We start from the raw sequence: 18,673 nt of genomic DNA on the forward strand, positions 1-18,673 counted from the left end.
CATGCAGTAAGCCATATGGTGGCGCTTAAGCACACAGATGAACAAACCAAACCCACAACTAATACGCAGGAAGAGTTACAACTAAGCAAAGCAGTGCTAAGTAAGTTAAATTTCCAGATGTTGCTTAATAAGTGTCCTCTTCAGACTGGCTCTCTTTCATAATAATTACCCTCCTAAATAACCTGGAATGGATTCTTATCAAGTACATTTTCACTAGCATGCTTCATTCTCATTTCAACACAAACATTGCTCTCTTTTTACAGAGTGTTCAGTTTCACAAAACACTATTTTTGCAGAATTATTTCCGTGAGCACCCATGCAAACTGCAAGTGAAACTGAGTTTATCAGCAGAAATATAAGCTTGGTCTCACAGAATTAACACAGGTAAATCTAAAACTCAATCCAACTAAGATATAAGTGATTCAGAATTCTCACCGGAAGCAGCCAAAGTACAAAAAGTTCCTTTAGCAAAAAACAGTCAAGTATGACATTTTTGCTGAAGGAACAAAGACACCGGCTTCCATATTTATAGGTGAGATTACTTACTTGCAAATAGGTTGTCTTTGTAAAACAGTGGTTACTTACCCAAGTGAGATTTCTTTGATTTAAGTACCATGTGCAAGGTACTTAAAGTATCTCACTGAAAACTGTTGTAAGAGATCATGGCAACAAAAAAGTTAGCACAATCAAGTATACTCAATACGGAACTCTACAGAGAATTAGCCCGAGGAAGATATCCTCTCTGCTACTCTTGCACAAGGAGGCATTCAAGTGACTGCTGTGGGGCAGACCAGGGAATGGATCCAGCTTGAACTGAAAAGAGTTTTAACCTTCATCAGCTCACTGAGCTGGCCACATGAATGGGAGATCAGGCAGCTGAGAAGTAGCAATGCTAACTTAAAGTGTTCCCGGGGGAGAGTGAGCAAGCCAGCTAGTTCAAAAGAGAAGCATGTAGAAGTTTGCCTTTCACTAGTATCTGAATAACTTTTAAGCAAGAAAAATGACTAGACTACCCAACTCACTTGTGTCGTTGAGTCACTTATGAGATATGATGCATAAAAGGTTGGATGGAAACATACACAAAGCAACTCGACTGTACCCCTTTGAACAGGAAACTAAATTAACAACCAGCGTTTGATCATTTCCTGCTTTAGAACTGAAAACTCCACAGCATGAACACACCGCATTGAGCTTTAAGCTCTGCTCACAACAGGTAGAATACTGACGCCAGGTCCCAGACACCAGACAGACAACCACTTACCTTAAACACTACCTGTTCCCAAGCACCCTTTGCATTCCTTTAACTATGCTATGAGGATCACCTACAAACAGAGAACTTAGCATCTGGTTTGTTTCTCCTATCGAGGTTGTAGCTGAACACAGCTCCAGCAGTAGGACCCTTGCACACAAACTGCGTCAGCCTGTTTCAAGGTCCAATTAGAAGTTATGGGAATGTATTCCCATTGAATTCAGTTTCAGCACACACAAAATGTTACTCTTAAGAAAAACACTTTCTCCAGCCCCTGGCAAATAGTATTTGACATCATAGCTCCACCCACATCGGACTAATCTGCAGCCTACAGCCCTTCCTTCCTTCCTTCCTATCCTTGTCTCTTTCCAGACTTTTCCTCTTGGGGTCAGGAAACAACCTGATGGTGGATTCTTTCCTCTTCCTGGCACAACCCTGCTGTTTTAGGTGTTCCTGAAATACAGCATAAGCTGCAAAAGCCAAGAAAGCCTGACATAACTTAGTTGTTCTCTTACTTTTCAAAAATAAACTCTGGAAAATAATTTCAAGCATAAGAGATTTTTTTTGCCCATCATCTTCACGTTCAGCACAAGGCCACTACAAGTCTCCTATAGTACGAGTGAAAACTTTTTCCCCCCACCCAAAACCCTTAAGAACCAGAAACAAACAAAGCTACAGAGAATTAGAAGATAAAATCAAGATGACAGCAACTGAAACCTATTTCACTCTCTCCCTTCAATTCATTAGAGGGGCAATGAGTTTACACACAGCCTAAATGGCCTCAGAAGACAAAACCACATAATCCTTCACTCAAATAGCCACATCCTGGCCAACGTATAATCCTTGGGCTGCCCCAAAGAGACTTCAGCTGCAGACAGAAAAGCAACTAAGGCACTTCCTTTTACTCCAGAGGCCTTCTAAAGCAAAAGCCAAAGGCTCAGAGCAGCACTGCACAAGGCAGGGCCCCACCCGCCCCGCTGACTCCTCCGGGCTCCCACAGCACCACTCAGGCTCGCCTTGCAGAATGACTAAGCACAGCAAGGTGCCAGAACCAGGCCCTTCCTCTCTTACAGCCTTCAATCTTTTAATTTCATTACCCCAAATGAAGCTACTTGGGGGGGAAGAAGGGGGGCGCCAAAAGCAGCTTTGAAGCTCAGCAGGAGGTCTGGCCTTGCTGCATGCAGTAGGGTGGTTTGACCAAAACTTCTGAGCATCCACTGCAGGGCTATCCTAATGGTTGCAATCCTGCCTCAACACTACTCAAAGGAGTGTATTTGGAGAAGTTGGATCTTATTAGCATGCTTAAAAGACAAGAAAACAAAGGAACTGCACATTAAACTCATGTCCAAGACCAAGCCTCCCTGTGACCTCCATTCCCTTTCTTAGAAGGGAAACCAAAGCACAAAGCATAGAGAAATGATTCTGGAAGCCAGTCAGACACAACTCGAGACCAGCAGAACTAAGGCTCTACTCTCAAGTTGTCCATGTGGAAAAAAACACACACTTTCAAATACAGATTTCTAAAGGATGACAAAGCTGTGACCTTGCCATTATTACAATACTGTAACAGAATCATATTTGCCCCCTTTAAGTTCGGTATTTTTCTACTCTCATCAACATGAAATGAATTTGAAACATGACAAACTGAAGAAAAACAATCACCCACTGAAAAGCCTACATATTCTGTAAACTAAGACACCATATACTTTAAAGTTCACCAAGTTCACTTTTATTTTGAGCTACAACAGGGAAGGCAGAGGTACTGCATCTTTAGCAAGCACAACAGAAAAACAAATGCAATTTATCTATATTTACATGCAGATTATCTGGTTCATGAATAAACTGTCACGAGTTGAGACACTGGTGAGCTAGCATCATACCTCCGATAACAACTTAAATGGACAAAAAGGCTGTCCACGTGGCCGAGGTGTCATCTCTCATGCCCATTAGAGTGGCCACTCTCATTCTGGGGAAAAAAAAAACTCACATGGAACTGACAGGATTTAAAAATATTGTGGCCAAAAAGCTGAATTTGGGATCAATTTCAAAATCCAGCTCCAGCTTGTAGTAACAAACCATCTGCCAGCAGAAAAGCTGGACCACCTCTTTCAGCCCCAGCCTGAGGCACTAGATTCAGCAGGGCTCCTGGGCCCAGCTGTGCACCTGATCCAGTGCAGCTGTGCTGCAACCACAGCATGCAACTTTAACAGCCCACCTGTTGGAGCATTCACATCTTTCATTCCAGCAAGCAGATTTGAGCAGTTTACCCATGAGTGCCCATGCACCTGTCCTGCAAATCAAAAAATCTTGATCAAGAATAGCACTGCCTCCTTAAATGCTGGTTTTAATGTACAGTTACATTTCCCTTCTGATTTTTTTCTTTAGCCCACTCAGTTCTTTTAAGGCACATAGAAGCTTATTTACTTTGTTCTACACAGCACTGATTTGTCCAATTAAATGCATTGTTAGACTAGTCATCTCAACCAGCTTGATGTCATAGACTCTTGAACTACTGCATCAGCTAAGATTCATGCACTTGCTTATAAGAGTGTCTACCCTCCCACTCAATGTTTTTACATAGCCTGTTCTACAACTACAGCTGCCGCACTTGCTGCACTTACCAAAAGAGTTGTAGTTACACATAATTTACCAGGTCAGCCTGATGATAACTTCTCAGCAGAAGCTTTAGACCATTCACTGAGAAAGCTACCAAGACTACTAATACCTGCAGAAGAAAAATTCTTCCAGAAAAAAAAAAAGAAAAAAAAAATCAATGGAAACCCACAAACTGTATTTCAAGTTCTCAACTTTTTTTGCATCTCTCAAAAAGATTCTCTATGGAAAAGAAAAATCTTTGGAATTTCATCATTAATTTTAAGAGAATACAATCAATATTCGAAAACTTGAAAATTTCTTAGGAAATAAAAAAATGAACTCCTGCAAAAAAGCAGAGACAAATGACTGATAGCATTCCCAATAAAGACAAAATAATTTTAGCTCTTCAAAGACTGTTTACCCAAACATTACTTCATTATTTATTTGCTAGAAAGGAAGAGGTCTAGCACAAACTTAATACATTCAGGGACAACAAAAAAATAATCTGTCCATTTCTCACATCTCTCACACTATCTGTTACTGAATGGATGCTCTTATACAAAGTGGTTTCTCTGAAAACCAGAACTTCAAAGAACACAGCCAAATACTATTTCTCATACAGCATTCTGCTACAGATACATGGGAGTTGTGCTATATAAAAAAGGTAAAATAAGGACAGAGCTGGTGGCATGAGGACTTAAGTTATGACACCTGAAGCTATGATAAAAATACTCAAATGATATGGGAAAAAATATTGCTTATGTTCAAACATTTGCTCTATGGCAATACTGTGGACAAGTAACACCACACACCTCTTTTCTGCCCTGTTAGCCACACAAGCCCCTAAGGGCTTAATGCTCCAGTATCACATTAAAACAGTGCACTAGTAAGCAAGTTGTGACAGTAGCAGAGTTCTGTGGTTTCCAACAGCATCCAGACATTTCAGTCTCAGAATTAACCTAGCCCTCTAATATTTTTATTAGGCTGACTAAAGACAGCAGAAAATTCATGAGTAAGAAGCTCACGAGATTCCTGGCTTTCCTCTTTGAGCAGTGATCCCCTATGCTAAGGATCTTGCTTTGAACAGAAGACTAAGTCAGATGATCTCCAGAAGATCCATTCAAACTAGACTTTTCTATGATTCTAAATTAATTCAGAGTTTTGCCCATCACATATGCGTCTTTCAAAAAGGCTCATTCTTTTTATACTGCCAAAGCAGCCAAAATGCACAAGAATGCTAATCCAGTTTACCAGAACTTTGTGGGTTAATCAAGCAAACCACCGAGTCATTATTGACAAGTATGAACAAGATTCTGTTGTCTGTAGCTTACATTCAGACTTTTTCCTCTGAAGTTAATACAGACAGATTTAGTCGTAACTATCTAGATCTTTAATTTTAGGATCTAGGAAGATGGGGTGGTTTGATGAACAGTGTCAAAAAAATCAGGATTTATATAGTCTGCTCTAGCACAAGTACTGATCTCAGACAAGTCAGGATGAAAAGAATCAATTTTTACTCAACTTAAACAAGATGTTTCAACCACATACCATTATTTGATTCTTACTATCTGACCCTTCTGGCTTTGACAAAAATAGACATATTTAGAGGAGACTATCCAGACTATACAAGCATTTCAGCTCTGAATGAAAACATTTAACCCAAGCTGCTAGCATTGGGCAAAGTCCTTGTATCTGCACTTCATCGTGACTACCTATGCCTTACCATGACTTCAGCTTCCATTACTTCAGGTGTGATCTCCTAATACCTGACCTACGCATTCTGAAAAGAATTTAAAGGTTTAACTGATCAGTACCTTTGCCTTCACCACCCCTCAGAGAATACTATTTCTAATGCAAGGCTATATACTGATCTTTGAACAGCTGCCTTTCCTAAGGTAGGTGTTTTGGTCATCTTGACCATCATACTCATCTAAATCCACACACCTGATTTTGCATTCTTTGAATTAACAGTAAACAAACATTAGAGGCAAGCTAGTCCCTAATCGAGTATTTAAAGATGGCATCAGACAGTTTTGTTGTCCTGGTAGCATAACCTTCAAGATCCTGATTACATTCTAGTTCCCCAGAAATGTGTTAACAACCGGCAACTCCTTCCTTCTCTTCTGCACACTGTACTTATAGCTGCACCACTCCAACACAAAGATCAAAGAAAATCTGAAGAGATATATTTGAAGACACTTATTTTAAAAAGGGAAGCAACCTAACATGCTACTTAAGTGCACTTAAAGACAGATTTAACCTTTGCCCAAACACACAACCAGTATTTAATGGCCTCCATCATCCAAAAGACAGAGGCCTTGTCATCAACAGCAGAGACTACTTTGTTTTGACAAATCCTTAAAGCAGATCTTTCCCTTCTGCATAAAAAAGACAATTTTCTCTGCTTCACTCATTTATCTTCAGTCCAATAGTAGGAGAGAAGGAAGACTGAGAAATTAGTATCCATATCATTTTCAATAATAATGACTTTTGTACATGGGTACTTTTGTACAGTTGCTTCTGCAACTTCAGAACACCAGGGACATATACTATAGATCAGCTTCCTGGTTTCAGTTAAAGATTTTAGACAGTTCTTGAATGGAAGTGCAGGAAATTAATGAAATTGAGGTACCCCCAAACTATTTCAGTTTCTACATTTTGTACTCACCCAGAAGACAATGTTGTAGCTGAAGAGCAGGTATTTGTACCAACAGCTGACCTCTGCATTAGAATATCGGTAATAGTGCATCTTCTATAACACAGCGCCTGCATAGAAGAGAAAAAAATTAAAAGAATCAGTCAAAGATTTTAAGAACAAAGGATTTTTTCCAGATCTTTCACTCTATTAAGAAAGGACTATAGTAACCTATACCACATGTCACTCGGAAGTATGTTCAAAGTCAACTCACAAACTTTTGCTTACCCCAAACTCCTTTGAAGTATTTATTGCTTAATAACTTTATCTTCTTTAAGTGCACTAACATGGTAACAGGGAGGGACACCCAAAAAGGAAACTGGCTATATGACTACCCTTAGATCTGCATCAGCTTTCTCACTCCCTCAAAGCCATTTTATCTACACAGATAGCTGCCTGGACTTTTGCAAAAAGTCTAAACACACCCTGTGGATTTTACATCCAACACCCCAGAGCTAGCAATCTGTTACAAGTGGTTACCTGGAAAACTTCAGTGTCTATGCTGCTAAATGCAACAGGGAGTTGTATTCCTTTTCGTATTTTAATGTTTCTTTATCAAAACAGTACACCACAAGAGGTTTTATTCTTAAGAACAAAAGCCACACCATCAGACAGCTGATTTGCTCTGCCGAGTTCTGTTTTCATGTTTTGTTATATGTGTGAGAGAGATAAGGTTCAACTGCAATTGTTGCTCAAACATTTCAGAGAACTAAATAAAGCTTTTTGTATTGTAGCTAACCCACTTCTGCAGAAATGCCATGTATAGAAAAACAGAGGACAAGCTCTTAAGATGAAAGCTTGGAAAGACAAAGCACTCACCCACCCAGCCAAGTTTCAGAGAACTGACCACACAACAAGCACTGCCTACAACAGACCTCATGCAGCAGCTCCAGATTTCAACCCTCCATGCACTTGAGACAAATGTTTTCCTCCCATAAGGCATTTAGGAAATGCCTGCAACAGAAGCAAGCAGAGAGAATTTTCCAAACACCTCATCACTAAGAAACAGACTTCAAGGACTATGCTGACCTGGGCATCCACAGACAGCATGCAAAAACTAAGCCTAGCTAGCAAAGTCTGAAAAAGTGCCATGGAACGGTTAGCTGCAGATCATCACTGCATCCACAGTTATAGGAAGGCAAATACATTTCTTTTAGAAAGCAATCTGTAACTGGGTGTAAAAAAAAAAATCCCACCAAAAGAGCAGGGAGAGAAACAAATACCCATCAGCTTTGAGAATCCCATTCAACAGAAGCTAAAGTAAGTTCTTCATTGTAAGTACACTACTGATCATTTTCCAGGACAACTATGAATTACTACAATCAGCATCATCTCGGAAGAACTTGTTTTTGAAATCTCATGACAGGCATTTCAAATCTTGCTTTACGCTTTTCCCTGAAGCTAAAGCCACACATACACAGATAGGACACATGACAGACATCTTCCGCCCAGGAAACTATGCACAGGGATCCCAGGTAGACTTTGATTTTCTTTCCAGAGTTCTCCCTGTCCCAGGCTTGGCTTCCACCTGCAATCAGACCAAGTCCTTGCATGGTCTAGACATGTTCGCCTCCTTTTTAACACCAACCAGAAAGTTTCTTGGTGGCCTAACCAGGAGATAGTTACCAGAAATGCAGAAACAGTGCAGAAAATCTAAAGAGAACATTTCAGTAAACACTCCATACTTTTACAAAGTTATGGGAAAAAAAATAACTGGAAAGTCAGGTGACCTGGTACAGCAAGTAAGACTGAAAGATTTGTGCACAATTTCTGCTTTTTCCAACCCAAGACAGCTACATGTACATAAATTTTCAGATCCTACTGAAAATTGGCAGGTGTTATACTAGTTACACCGATCCACTTGATTGGAAATTGATTAATTTATATATAATAAAGCCAGACATCACCTAAGTAAACTTTAAGGTTATGATACCTATGCAGGTTGTTTTAGACACATTATCCACAGGCAATTCTAGACAGCATCTTGAAAGACCCTTCAGCAACAAAATACTCTCTGCTCCCTCTTTCATATAAAACTCCAAGTTTGAAACACCTTGGTTAAGGCACAAAAGTTCTCTTGGTTGAAACGAACGTCACATGAATGCAGAAATATGCACACTACCAGAAGTGCATTGCACTGGGCAGAGGAGCCCTTGTCCAGCAGTCGGGATGACTGCCTGACAACCTCACCGGAGAGAAGCAAGAGCTCAAAAGAGCCAGCATGTGGTACAGCTCAGATAAGTAATGTTCACAGACTTAAAATCCTATTGTTATGACAGGAGGGCTGTCTTGAGAAAGCTGTACGGGTTCTGCATCAGTACTTTTTCACCTTTCCTTAAGATGAAACTGGTACTGCTGAATCCCAATTCCTACCTCTCCCTAAATCAATGCTGGGTTCACAGTAGCTGTGAAATATTTTATCCACTCTCTCAGAGCCTCCATGGATTCTCAGGGTAATTAACAGCAACATCCTCAAAAGCTTATCAATTTGTTACTGTTAAAAAAAGAAGCACAAATACAGATGAGGAAGAGAATTTTGGTATCACCATGTTTTTATATCATCATGTACAAGACTACTTGATGTAGCCTTTTAAATTGGAGGACTAGTGAAGAAAGCTTGCTTGAAAGCTACTATAAGAAGTTGAGAAACCTCCATATGAGATGGAATAAAACTGAGTTTAAATAAGATCTAAAACATTTTTTGCCGTGAACAGCTCTAATAAAGAGACTGAATGTGCACAATGAACTACTAAGCTGGTTACAGAGAAACAGCAGAAAGATTAAAGGACATATTGCACATTCTTACATAAATAATACCTGCAAAATTTCTCAGGCTAGAGTATGAAAATTCACTGTTAGAACCTTAGCTTGTTATTTCCATACTACAAAAGTTGAATCCCACTCAGTTTTAATCAAATACTGACAACAAGTTTTGCTGTCCAAAAACTCATCCTATTACTAGTTTTTATGGTCACGGCTTATTTATAACGAAAACCCAACAACTACAAAGAGACACCAGCTAACACACACAACCTTTGTACTTTAATAATGGAAGTGTTACTTTATGGCAGTATGGGCAGTAACTGGAAATTACTTCTCTAAATGTAACCCGGTCACACACATAAGCTGAGTTTTGCAACACACAAGATATAGACAGTTCCATTTCCTCATGCCCTACTTCAACTTCACTTACTGACATTTTCACCCCATCCAGCTTCACAGACAGTATTTATGCATCTTACAATTACAAGACATTGCAAAGAAAACTTGTTTGGACACAACTTTCTTAACATGCTTTTCTAAGCGTGCTACTGAGAGAACACTAGAGAAGGACCAAACAGTTGATTTTCCCAGCTTTGATTCCCTTAGAGTAAGTACATAGCTACATCTCTAGCTCTAAATGGCAACTCATATTTTAACAATCTAGGTTCGTACACTTGAACAAGTCAGCAAGTGTGATGGATCTGGGGAAGAGAGGGAGAAGAGAAGATGCTAGGACACAGCAGCAGAACCTCACTAATCTGAGCCGTGTTCAAGTCTCCGTTTGCCCCAGCACATATCACACAGCATACAGGACACAGCAAAGTGCCTCACATCACTACATTCCTTAAAAACGGGGTTCAGCTACACAAACTAAGAGCCTGAAAGTACAACCTGAAGCAGAAAGGCAAGCACAGCAATTCAGGAACCAAAATACAAGCGCAGTCTGAAGTCTTACTTTCTGTTAGGTTGCCCTCTTTGACACAAACTTGCATCCAATTATTCAAGTCCCAGCTGCAGAGAAACTCCGCACCAGAAGCGTCAGAAGTGTCCTTACTGATAAGCACTGTTGCCTGCTTAAGTCATCACTCTGACCAACAACTTGTAACACATCTCTCTGCATTTCCCCATACAACTGGGGAGGCGCCCCAGCCATACCCATCACAGGACTGTCACAGGATGAAAAAGGAAAGTGATTTTTTTTATCTGCTCTTTATTTTCTTAATGCTCTGAAATGGCGGGGATCCTGTACAACCAGCATGGGTTCTTTGTTGCAAGAAGCTGTTGTAGGACAGCACGTGGTTCCAGAGACAGATGTTTCCTCCTGAAATACCTATACTGAGAGCAGATTTGACTTACTGCTTTTGTTTCTCCACATCCAGAGCCTTTTGGTTCTTCTTGACAGACCACCAAACGCTATATGGAGAAGTATGGTCACTACTGATGTGGGAGTGACATTCTGGCATGCGACATCTGAAGTGTAGTTATGTTTGACTGTTTTTTCCCCAACCCTACAAATAAAGAGGCCAAACAACCCACTCAAAGCCACACAGCCACCTTTCCCATGTTTATACTAAAAATGGTCGTGTTTCCTAGTGTAGGAAGCATCTGTTAACAGATAAAAATCTGCTACCTCCATACTTCATGTACTTTGCATCACAGGCTACATAACTATGGTTAGCAATACTACAAACTTGGAAGCTTCAGGCAGTCTGTAGGCAGCACTTACTAGTCACTTTCTCTACTGCATTTCTGACAAAGCAAGGCACTTTGTCTCAGCTGGCAGTTATCACCCACTCATGGCAACAGGAATTTCTAAAAATTAAATATAGAGCACAGCTGCTTTGGTAGAATTTATAACTTTGTTTACAGCTTTAACAAGGAAAAGAAGTTGTTGTTCATCAAGTGAATGCTGCCATTTCAAAAGCATTTCTACACCCACTCTTCCACTCTTACTTTCCAAATGCTAGAGCAGTGACACTCACAGTCTATAGATTTTAATCCTTACAAAACAAAGCTGTGATATATTAAACAATCTCTTGTGGATACGCAAGGAAATCCTCAAAGATACCAATCTAGAACAGGAACAACTGGAACACTAATGTGCATCTCTAAGTCTAGGTCCACAAACTCTTTTGAACCTCAGGAGGCGTTATAGCTTTACCACGCAGACCTAAGCCACGCTCATGTTTCAGTTAAAGCCAGTGCTGCCACCGCACCAATTCCTCCTTCCCTGCCCCATCTCACAATCCACAGCCATTCGTCATCCTACTCAGCACAAGGGGACAGTCATACAGCGAATCGCCCAGCAAGTCAACCCCGCAATTTTGTCAAACATGATAAGAAAGCAGAGTTGAGCCTCCCAACCCACCTTGCCAGAGCCACACGGACACCAGCAGTGGACGCAGTCAGGTGGCAGCATGAGGACAAGGCTGGGAGGCCAGAAGCAGTGCCAGCTCCCGAGTGTGCTCAAGGAAATTCAGTACCACTGAAATGCTTTCTACGCCAGCGTCGCAGACAACACAACACAAGGCTAACACATGGAAACGGATGAAGCTGGGGGACACCGTACAGAAGTGAGGCAGGAGAAAAAAAATTTTGTAAGCTGCTGGTCGTTCCCTCCCCAACCCATCATCCACTAATACAAAGTATTGGGTCCACATGAACCTGGTGAAGGAAACGGACACCACCACAAGCACAGCACACAGAGGAGTGGGAAGAATTTTTTACAATATAGCAAGAGATGCACGTTGGCCTATTGCTTCTTTAGGTGTGCCTGCTTAACTCCACTACACCATCAACACCAACTGCCTAACAAAAACATTACTTCATTCATTCTGGTCACTGTTATTACAAATAAGCATCATTCTTTTGGAGGTGCTCACTTAATAGTTTTTTGTGGTTGGGTTGTTTGTTTGTTGGCATGCATGCTTGTGAGTGAAGTGGAAAGACAGACATGTCCCTGACCAGGAGCAGCTCAGACTTTCTTTGGGCCTTTCTGAAAAGGGCACAACCAGGAAGCACCTACAGACTGCTCTTTTCAGAGAAACTGACCACAGCAAGTCATAATGATCAGTACAGTATCAGGTGCTGGGTGTCAAATCTTCATGCATAAGGACTGAGTTTGGGGAACAAAAAGAAGAAAACCTGATTGGATTTACAGCTCTTACACATGTTAATCTGTCTCTGGAATGGGAGATAGCAGCACTTCTGATGAATCAGGAACTCTGTAAGGCTGTGTCATCTTCGTTTAGTAATTTTGTTTCCGAAGAACTCTTACAAGGGCCTCTAAAGAAATACACACTTCTCTTAAGGAGCAAGGGTATATAAGGGTATAGTATATTTATTTCCACTGCAATCCAAAAGAGCAGAGAAACATCTGCTCATTCTTAGAAGAAACCTGAAGATTATTCAGCAAAAAGGTTTTTTTTTTTAATTTTTTTTTTAACCTGAAAGACTCATTATGCAAGGCAGACATGGCTAATAGGTTATCCCTCTCTTACTAGAGAAATAATGGCCAGAAACAAATCTTTGAAGTTAATGGAAAATACGACCAAAGCCAGACAGATTTCTCAAAACATCATCTTTTGGGGCTCTTACTTCTGTAGTATGCTGGAGGGTCAAAGTCCTCACGCTGTTTGAAGAATATTTCTGGCCCAACTTGTTCCAGCGCAAACTCTACACAACAATCCTCAGAACTGACCCAATCCCCTCTAAGATGGGAAGAGCTTCAGCTTCCAGTGACCAGGCTTTATTCACTGCAGCACAAACTGCAACTTAGGAAAACTTGTAAGGAACAGCTATCAGTGTTCCCAAACCCAAAACAAAGCAGCAGCAATTCAGAAGAGCCCCACAGAAGCTCTACAGACCGCTGACATTATGCACCTGCTTATGGCGAAACCAGCTACTTTTATGTGGACAAGTTGAATCAGAAATACCATGTGAAAGTACCCTGAACTCAGACTGACATTCAGAATACAGACACCTTGAATTCTGAAAATATACACGAGCATTAAGGAATATAATCTGATAACCTCTTCCGAACTGCCCATTTGACTAAAAAGCCACCAAATCTTCAGCACAAAAGCACTGCATTGCACAACTGCAATTCAAGAAGCCATTCAAGCTATTACTCACAGGATATTAGATCTACTTATTTTCTTAACCTAACAAAAATACAGGAAAGGAAGACTTGAAGAGGGCACACAGAATTAGCAGTCACTCCTGCAGCAATCAAAGACCACGAACAGAGGACAAGAGCACTTATAACAATCACTTCTCAAAACTCTTCACACAGAAACTACCAAAAGATACAGTCAGCTGGTCCTGCTTACACACTAGTCAGATCTTTATTCCCACTTAGCTACAAAAGCTACTAGTAATTTTAAAAAGCAAGCCACACACACACAAAACCAGCTCCAGAAATTTCACATTTTTTCATTACCAAAAACTAAGCCCTAGTCAGAATGAGAACTAACACCACCACAGAACACAAGCATTGACTATGAAAATTCAATCTGCAAATATTTTCACCTACTGACGCTGAGGAGACAGAGGTACAACTCAAGATAGAAACTGTCTGCTCCAACGTGCAGCAGCCCTTGACAAGGAACACCAACTACAGTGGCACCTCTGACCCTGCTGAGGAGCAATCTGCTCAGAGTAGCTGACTGCACATAAAGCGTGTATTCTGTATGCTGACTTAAAGCAAGGGACAGCAGGGGAAGCAGAAAGAGAAAGAAACATCACAAGTAAAATGAGTCCAAAAGTCAGTGATTTTCTGAACACAGGCAGGAGAAAGTGAAGGATCTTTTCATAAGCTGTCAGGCCCTCTATTAATATTTGAGAATTGCAAACAACAGCAAGAGTATAAGATTTAGGCTTCACTGACCTTATTTTCTAAAGCACTATGGAATAATCCATGTTCCCATAAGTTAAAACTCAGACTGATTACTAGGAAAAATTAAATCAACACTAGACACTTACCACAGCTCAATGAATGGCTCATTAACCCCTTGGAAGTGTTTGGAATAATCTTTCATTCCCAAGAAAAAAAAAAAAAAAACTATTACAGTTTCACCAGAACAGAAGCTTGCCTGCATGTTGTAACTTTAGCATTTAGAAACAAACCACAAGCTATGGTTGCCTTTTTCACTTCACAGAAAGCTCAGATGTTGGGAAACACACAAGTGTGTCACTCATTCTGACCAGGAGTTTATTCACTTCAGGGAGCAAAGCCTGTCAGAACAAGTAGCCAGAACAACTTTAGCAGACCAAAACCCCTCAGCTGCTTTCTCCCACCTCTTCTGAGCGCAGACATATCCACTCCCTATAACATTAACAGTAGCGGAGCAAAACTCAGTCTCAAATTAAAACCACCATATAATTTGATTTTTTTCCCTTGCAATAGAAAGTTTTGGAGTCTTGCAAAGCAAGCATTTTCGTTGAGGAGCCAAAACTGCCAGCATGAGGAATAATTTTCTTTAGTTATCCAACAGTAGAACATATTCCACAGACACCGCCTGCTCCTTCCCATACCTCCATACAGACCACAAGGCTTCAAGAACAAAACGGGTCCTCCACTTGCTGTACCACTTTATATCATAAGTCACAACTTGGAAAAGACAGGAAGCTGCCAACTTGCTTTGCTGACACATCTGCTCTTTCTTCAGAGGACAACATCCTAAACTTTTAGACATGTTGTGGCTTTCCTCCACTTCAGGAATGCCACTTGTTCTAGTCTCCTGTTACATTTCAGCCAAAAAGGATATCCCTTCATTTTCTTTTTTTTTTTCCTCCCCCACAGAGAAAAACAGGAGACTGATTATAGTAATACACACTAAAGGAATGACTAGCATATAATTTTTTTTATTCCTAAAAGTATGCCTTGCTTTGGGTATAACATGCAGTCTGTTTATGTCTGCATCATATTCTTAGCCTTTATACTGAATGTTCCTATATATTTTAACAATTTAAACAAGATCTCAAAAAGCAATGAGCTTGCAGAGAAGTGAACACACCTATCTGTGTGATACTAGTTACACTCACATTTGTTCTGCTTAAGCAATGCTGCGTCCGCATCAGAGACACGATGTGGAGCTGAAGCAACTGAAGACTCAATTTTTCTCCCTTCCCACCCCCATAAGTAACAGTACTCCCGCTTTCAAATCCAGGAGGAACATGCACTCCTAACACACAGCCTCCCAGCACCATGGGATCCACCCTACCTGCATCTGCAGCCCATTCACACGAAGCTCCCTGACTGTCATTGCCCTCCCCGCATGGCACACAAGCTGCGGTCAGCCCACACTTAGGAGAACCTTGTTTTTAAGTGCCGACCAGGATGATCGCAGGCTTGGGGAGCACAGGAAAAAATAGCTCTTTGTGGCCACGCAGACAGCTCAACAACGGTACAGTAATTGTTCTGCCTACCAACTGACTTTCTGGGAAAGAAAGGCACTTGTGTGACTTTCAGAACAGGACTAGCATGCGAACCTCTACCACGCAACGCAGGAAAATATTAGAGAAGTGACAAAACAACATTCAAACACCTTGTCAGCCTAACCACTGTCAGCTCTTCAGGAGACCACGTGGCTCAGCCCAAAGAAGCAAATGCTTCAGGAGATGTGGCAGATAGGTTTGCATAGCACCCTGCACACGCTACCACAAGGCAAGGAGAAAGAAGAAAGACCAAAGCTGCTCCAGGCTGCTAAGCCAGGGCTTGAAATGCTCCAGCCCTTCCCCCAGTAGCCAGTGCTCGCACAGGGTCATGAGAAACCGTCAATTGTTTGCTGGGAGACTCGCGTCCTCCCCAGGGGAAGGAGGAAAAACAAGCTCTGCACCTCGTGAGGGGCTCGCCAAGAACAACATGGTGTAGCAGAGATCACGGCAGCAGAGGCTACGCAGCCATGCTGTCGGCGCTCTGTCACGCACAGACTTTGTTCTCTGCAAGCAGCAAATGGCAAAGACACCAGCACAGTGAGACGGTGCAGAAGTGAGACACAACAGCCTCACCTGGGCCTTTAATCAAAGGAGAAAACAGATACCTCTAGGGGAAAAAAAAAGTAAGAACACAGGAAACTGCCATCTTAACATGCTGACAGCATTGCTGCTTACACAAGCAGCCCAGAGGAAAAAAAAGCACTAAAGACACCTTCCCTTCCCGTTTGTCCCAGCTGGACAAGTCTTACAGTTGAACTCCCTCCTGCCCTGCAGAAGCAAATCGCTGCTGTGATCACTTTGTCCAAATACCCTTCACAGTCTCACACCTTGCAAAGTCACCTCATGCTCTTCTGGGGGTCGTCTCACTAATTCCCTATCTATTAGTTTCAAATCACACAACTTTTTAAGCAAGCCTTCTTCCTCTACAGGCTGGCCACGCAGACATACTGAAATAAGAGGCAGGGTGAAAAGCTTTTCTGTTTCGTACCCTTTGTTATATATAGCTTTACCACTGTGTTCATTTTCACATAACACCAAGCACTTCCCTGAGTACCATTTAATAACAAATTGTTGGGGGGGGGGGGGGGCAGGGGGAGGAAATGAGTATCAAGGCCATGAGCTCCTTATCCTGGCAATCAGAAGCCTGCTGTCATGAAAGTGACCAAAGTCCAACAACTCTGATGTCTTCCTTCAGATGTAAGTTACCTGAGGCTGCTCCCTTTACTCTCTGTTCAGGGGTTCCCAGATACCAGAATACATGTCACAGCACGGATTTTATATCCCAAAGCAAGGGCAGCCAACCCTTGCTATGCAGAACAAAACACTTCTTCAAATATTAAAACTTTCAGCTGCCTCTAAACACTGTGCTTCACTCTGCTTCCTGCAGCTGCTGCCACACTTAAAAAATGCTTTCCAGACAGATACAAACATCAAATATTTAATCTTTGGGCAACAAAACGAAAACCTTTAAAACAGGAAGACTGCTGGAAAGGGCTTTTGGGTGACAGGAACAAATTTGGTTTTGTAAACTACCAACTTGTCTGAAACAATCAAGCCAAATTAAAAACACACGAAAGGCAAAAGCTCACATTCACACATGCTCAGCAAGCACCGTTAGCACCAAAGAAGAGCTCCAACCCCATCCCGGGGCTTCAGCACAGGTTTTCAGAACGAAGACTCCTTGTTCAATTTGTTAGAACTGCCTGCTCTCAACACTGAGAGTGCACAGCTTCTTGCAATACCAGGGAAATCTGGTGAATGCGTGCCTACCCCACAGAATGAGAGGTAGCAAGGCCCTACCTTTCTTATGCCTTTGCCTTGGACATTCAGCTTCACAATGAAGATAGCCCCAGGACTTTCAGGTTTTGCACAGGCTGCTGTAAAGACAGGGACGCAGAAATAGCTCTAAGAAAATACATAAGATGACATTCCGGATAAGAACAGAAATCCACACATATCATGTATGAGGTTTACTAAAAGGAAAAACTGCTGTTTCTTTGCTCCCCAAAAGGAAGAGAGACAGGAAACGCTGAAACAGAACAAGTGCTGGTCCTCACTTCCAAACAAGGGCTGAGGCACAATTTGAGCCACGTAGGACATTTCCTCTTGCATTCAGCACATTTTATTTTCCTTTACTCCAAGTTTTCTGCAACAGATGATAACAGAACTCGAGAGGCGGTGTTCTGCCCAGTCTTTCACAATCTTCTTTCAAAGAAGGCTTCATTTCCAAGATTTGCGCAAACAAGGTCAGCAAAAGCCTGGTCATTCAATTCAGTAGTTTCAACTGCAAACAATGGAATCCCTTATCCTGTCAATATTGAGGATCACTATTTTCTGCAGGTTAAATCCTTTCTCTGTAATCCCCACCTGTGACATGCCTAAAATAGCAGAATTAACCCAACAACAATTTTTCAACTCACTGATCATACTGAAGACAGCTTTTGTTCAGTCATCCAGAGAAGCTGTTTTACAATGCAAAAAACTAAGACACAAGACCTTCAATTATATTTAATTACACAGTGGCTGTTTCAAAATGAAGTTGTGTGAACCTACAACACTTAAGGTTTTTTCCTCCCTCCTTTTCCTGAGCTAAGATTTGCTAAGCTAAAATCATATTTCAGTCATTTTGAGGGGACCTACACTATAAAACTTTAAAACCCCCACAAAACAAACCTCAATCTGCTTTACTCTGAAGATCTCCCACATTGCTTTTAACATTTCCTTGACTGGATGCTTTTGGCTGAGCATGAGCCAAAGGACAAAGGACAAGGACATTGCTCCTGCCCGAGCAGCGCTGGGGCTGGAAGGCTGCAGCAGTACCCTCCAGCAACACAACACCACTACAGCTCCAGAAGAGCCCTAAATTTTGGGGTCACGTAATACCAGGGAGAAAGACTCCTCCTTTGGAGGTATCATCAGGAGCCACCTGGAAG

The 18,673-nt window shown here is 41.5% G+C and overlaps 1 protein-coding gene across 4 annotated transcripts in view; it reads right to left on the bottom strand.

The window, feature by feature from the left end:
- Window positions 1-18,673, bottom strand: part of TSPAN14 (tetraspanin 14) — a 39,454-nt gene that overhangs the window by 18,510 nt on the left and 2,271 nt on the right. For 2 of the 4 annotated variants that reach the window (XM_048074933.2, XM_048074936.2), the window contains exon 2: window positions 6,513-6,610. In XM_048074933.2, the coding sequence (XP_047930890.1) occupies window positions 6,513-6,593 (81 nt within the window). In that variant the 5' untranslated portion in view covers window positions 6,594-6,610. Of the gene's footprint in view, window positions 1-6,512; window positions 6,611-17,540; window positions 17,618-18,673 lie in introns of all 4 variants that reach the window. The other 2 variants (XM_048074935.2, XM_048074934.2) reach the window with 2 other exon arrangements.

Source organism: Anser cygnoides, chromosome 7, assembly GCF_040182565.1.
Source record: "Anser cygnoides isolate HZ-2024a breed goose chromosome 7, Taihu_goose_T2T_genome, whole genome shotgun sequence".
Classification (NCBI taxonomy): domain Eukaryota; kingdom Metazoa; phylum Chordata; class Aves; order Anseriformes; family Anatidae; genus Anser; species Anser cygnoides.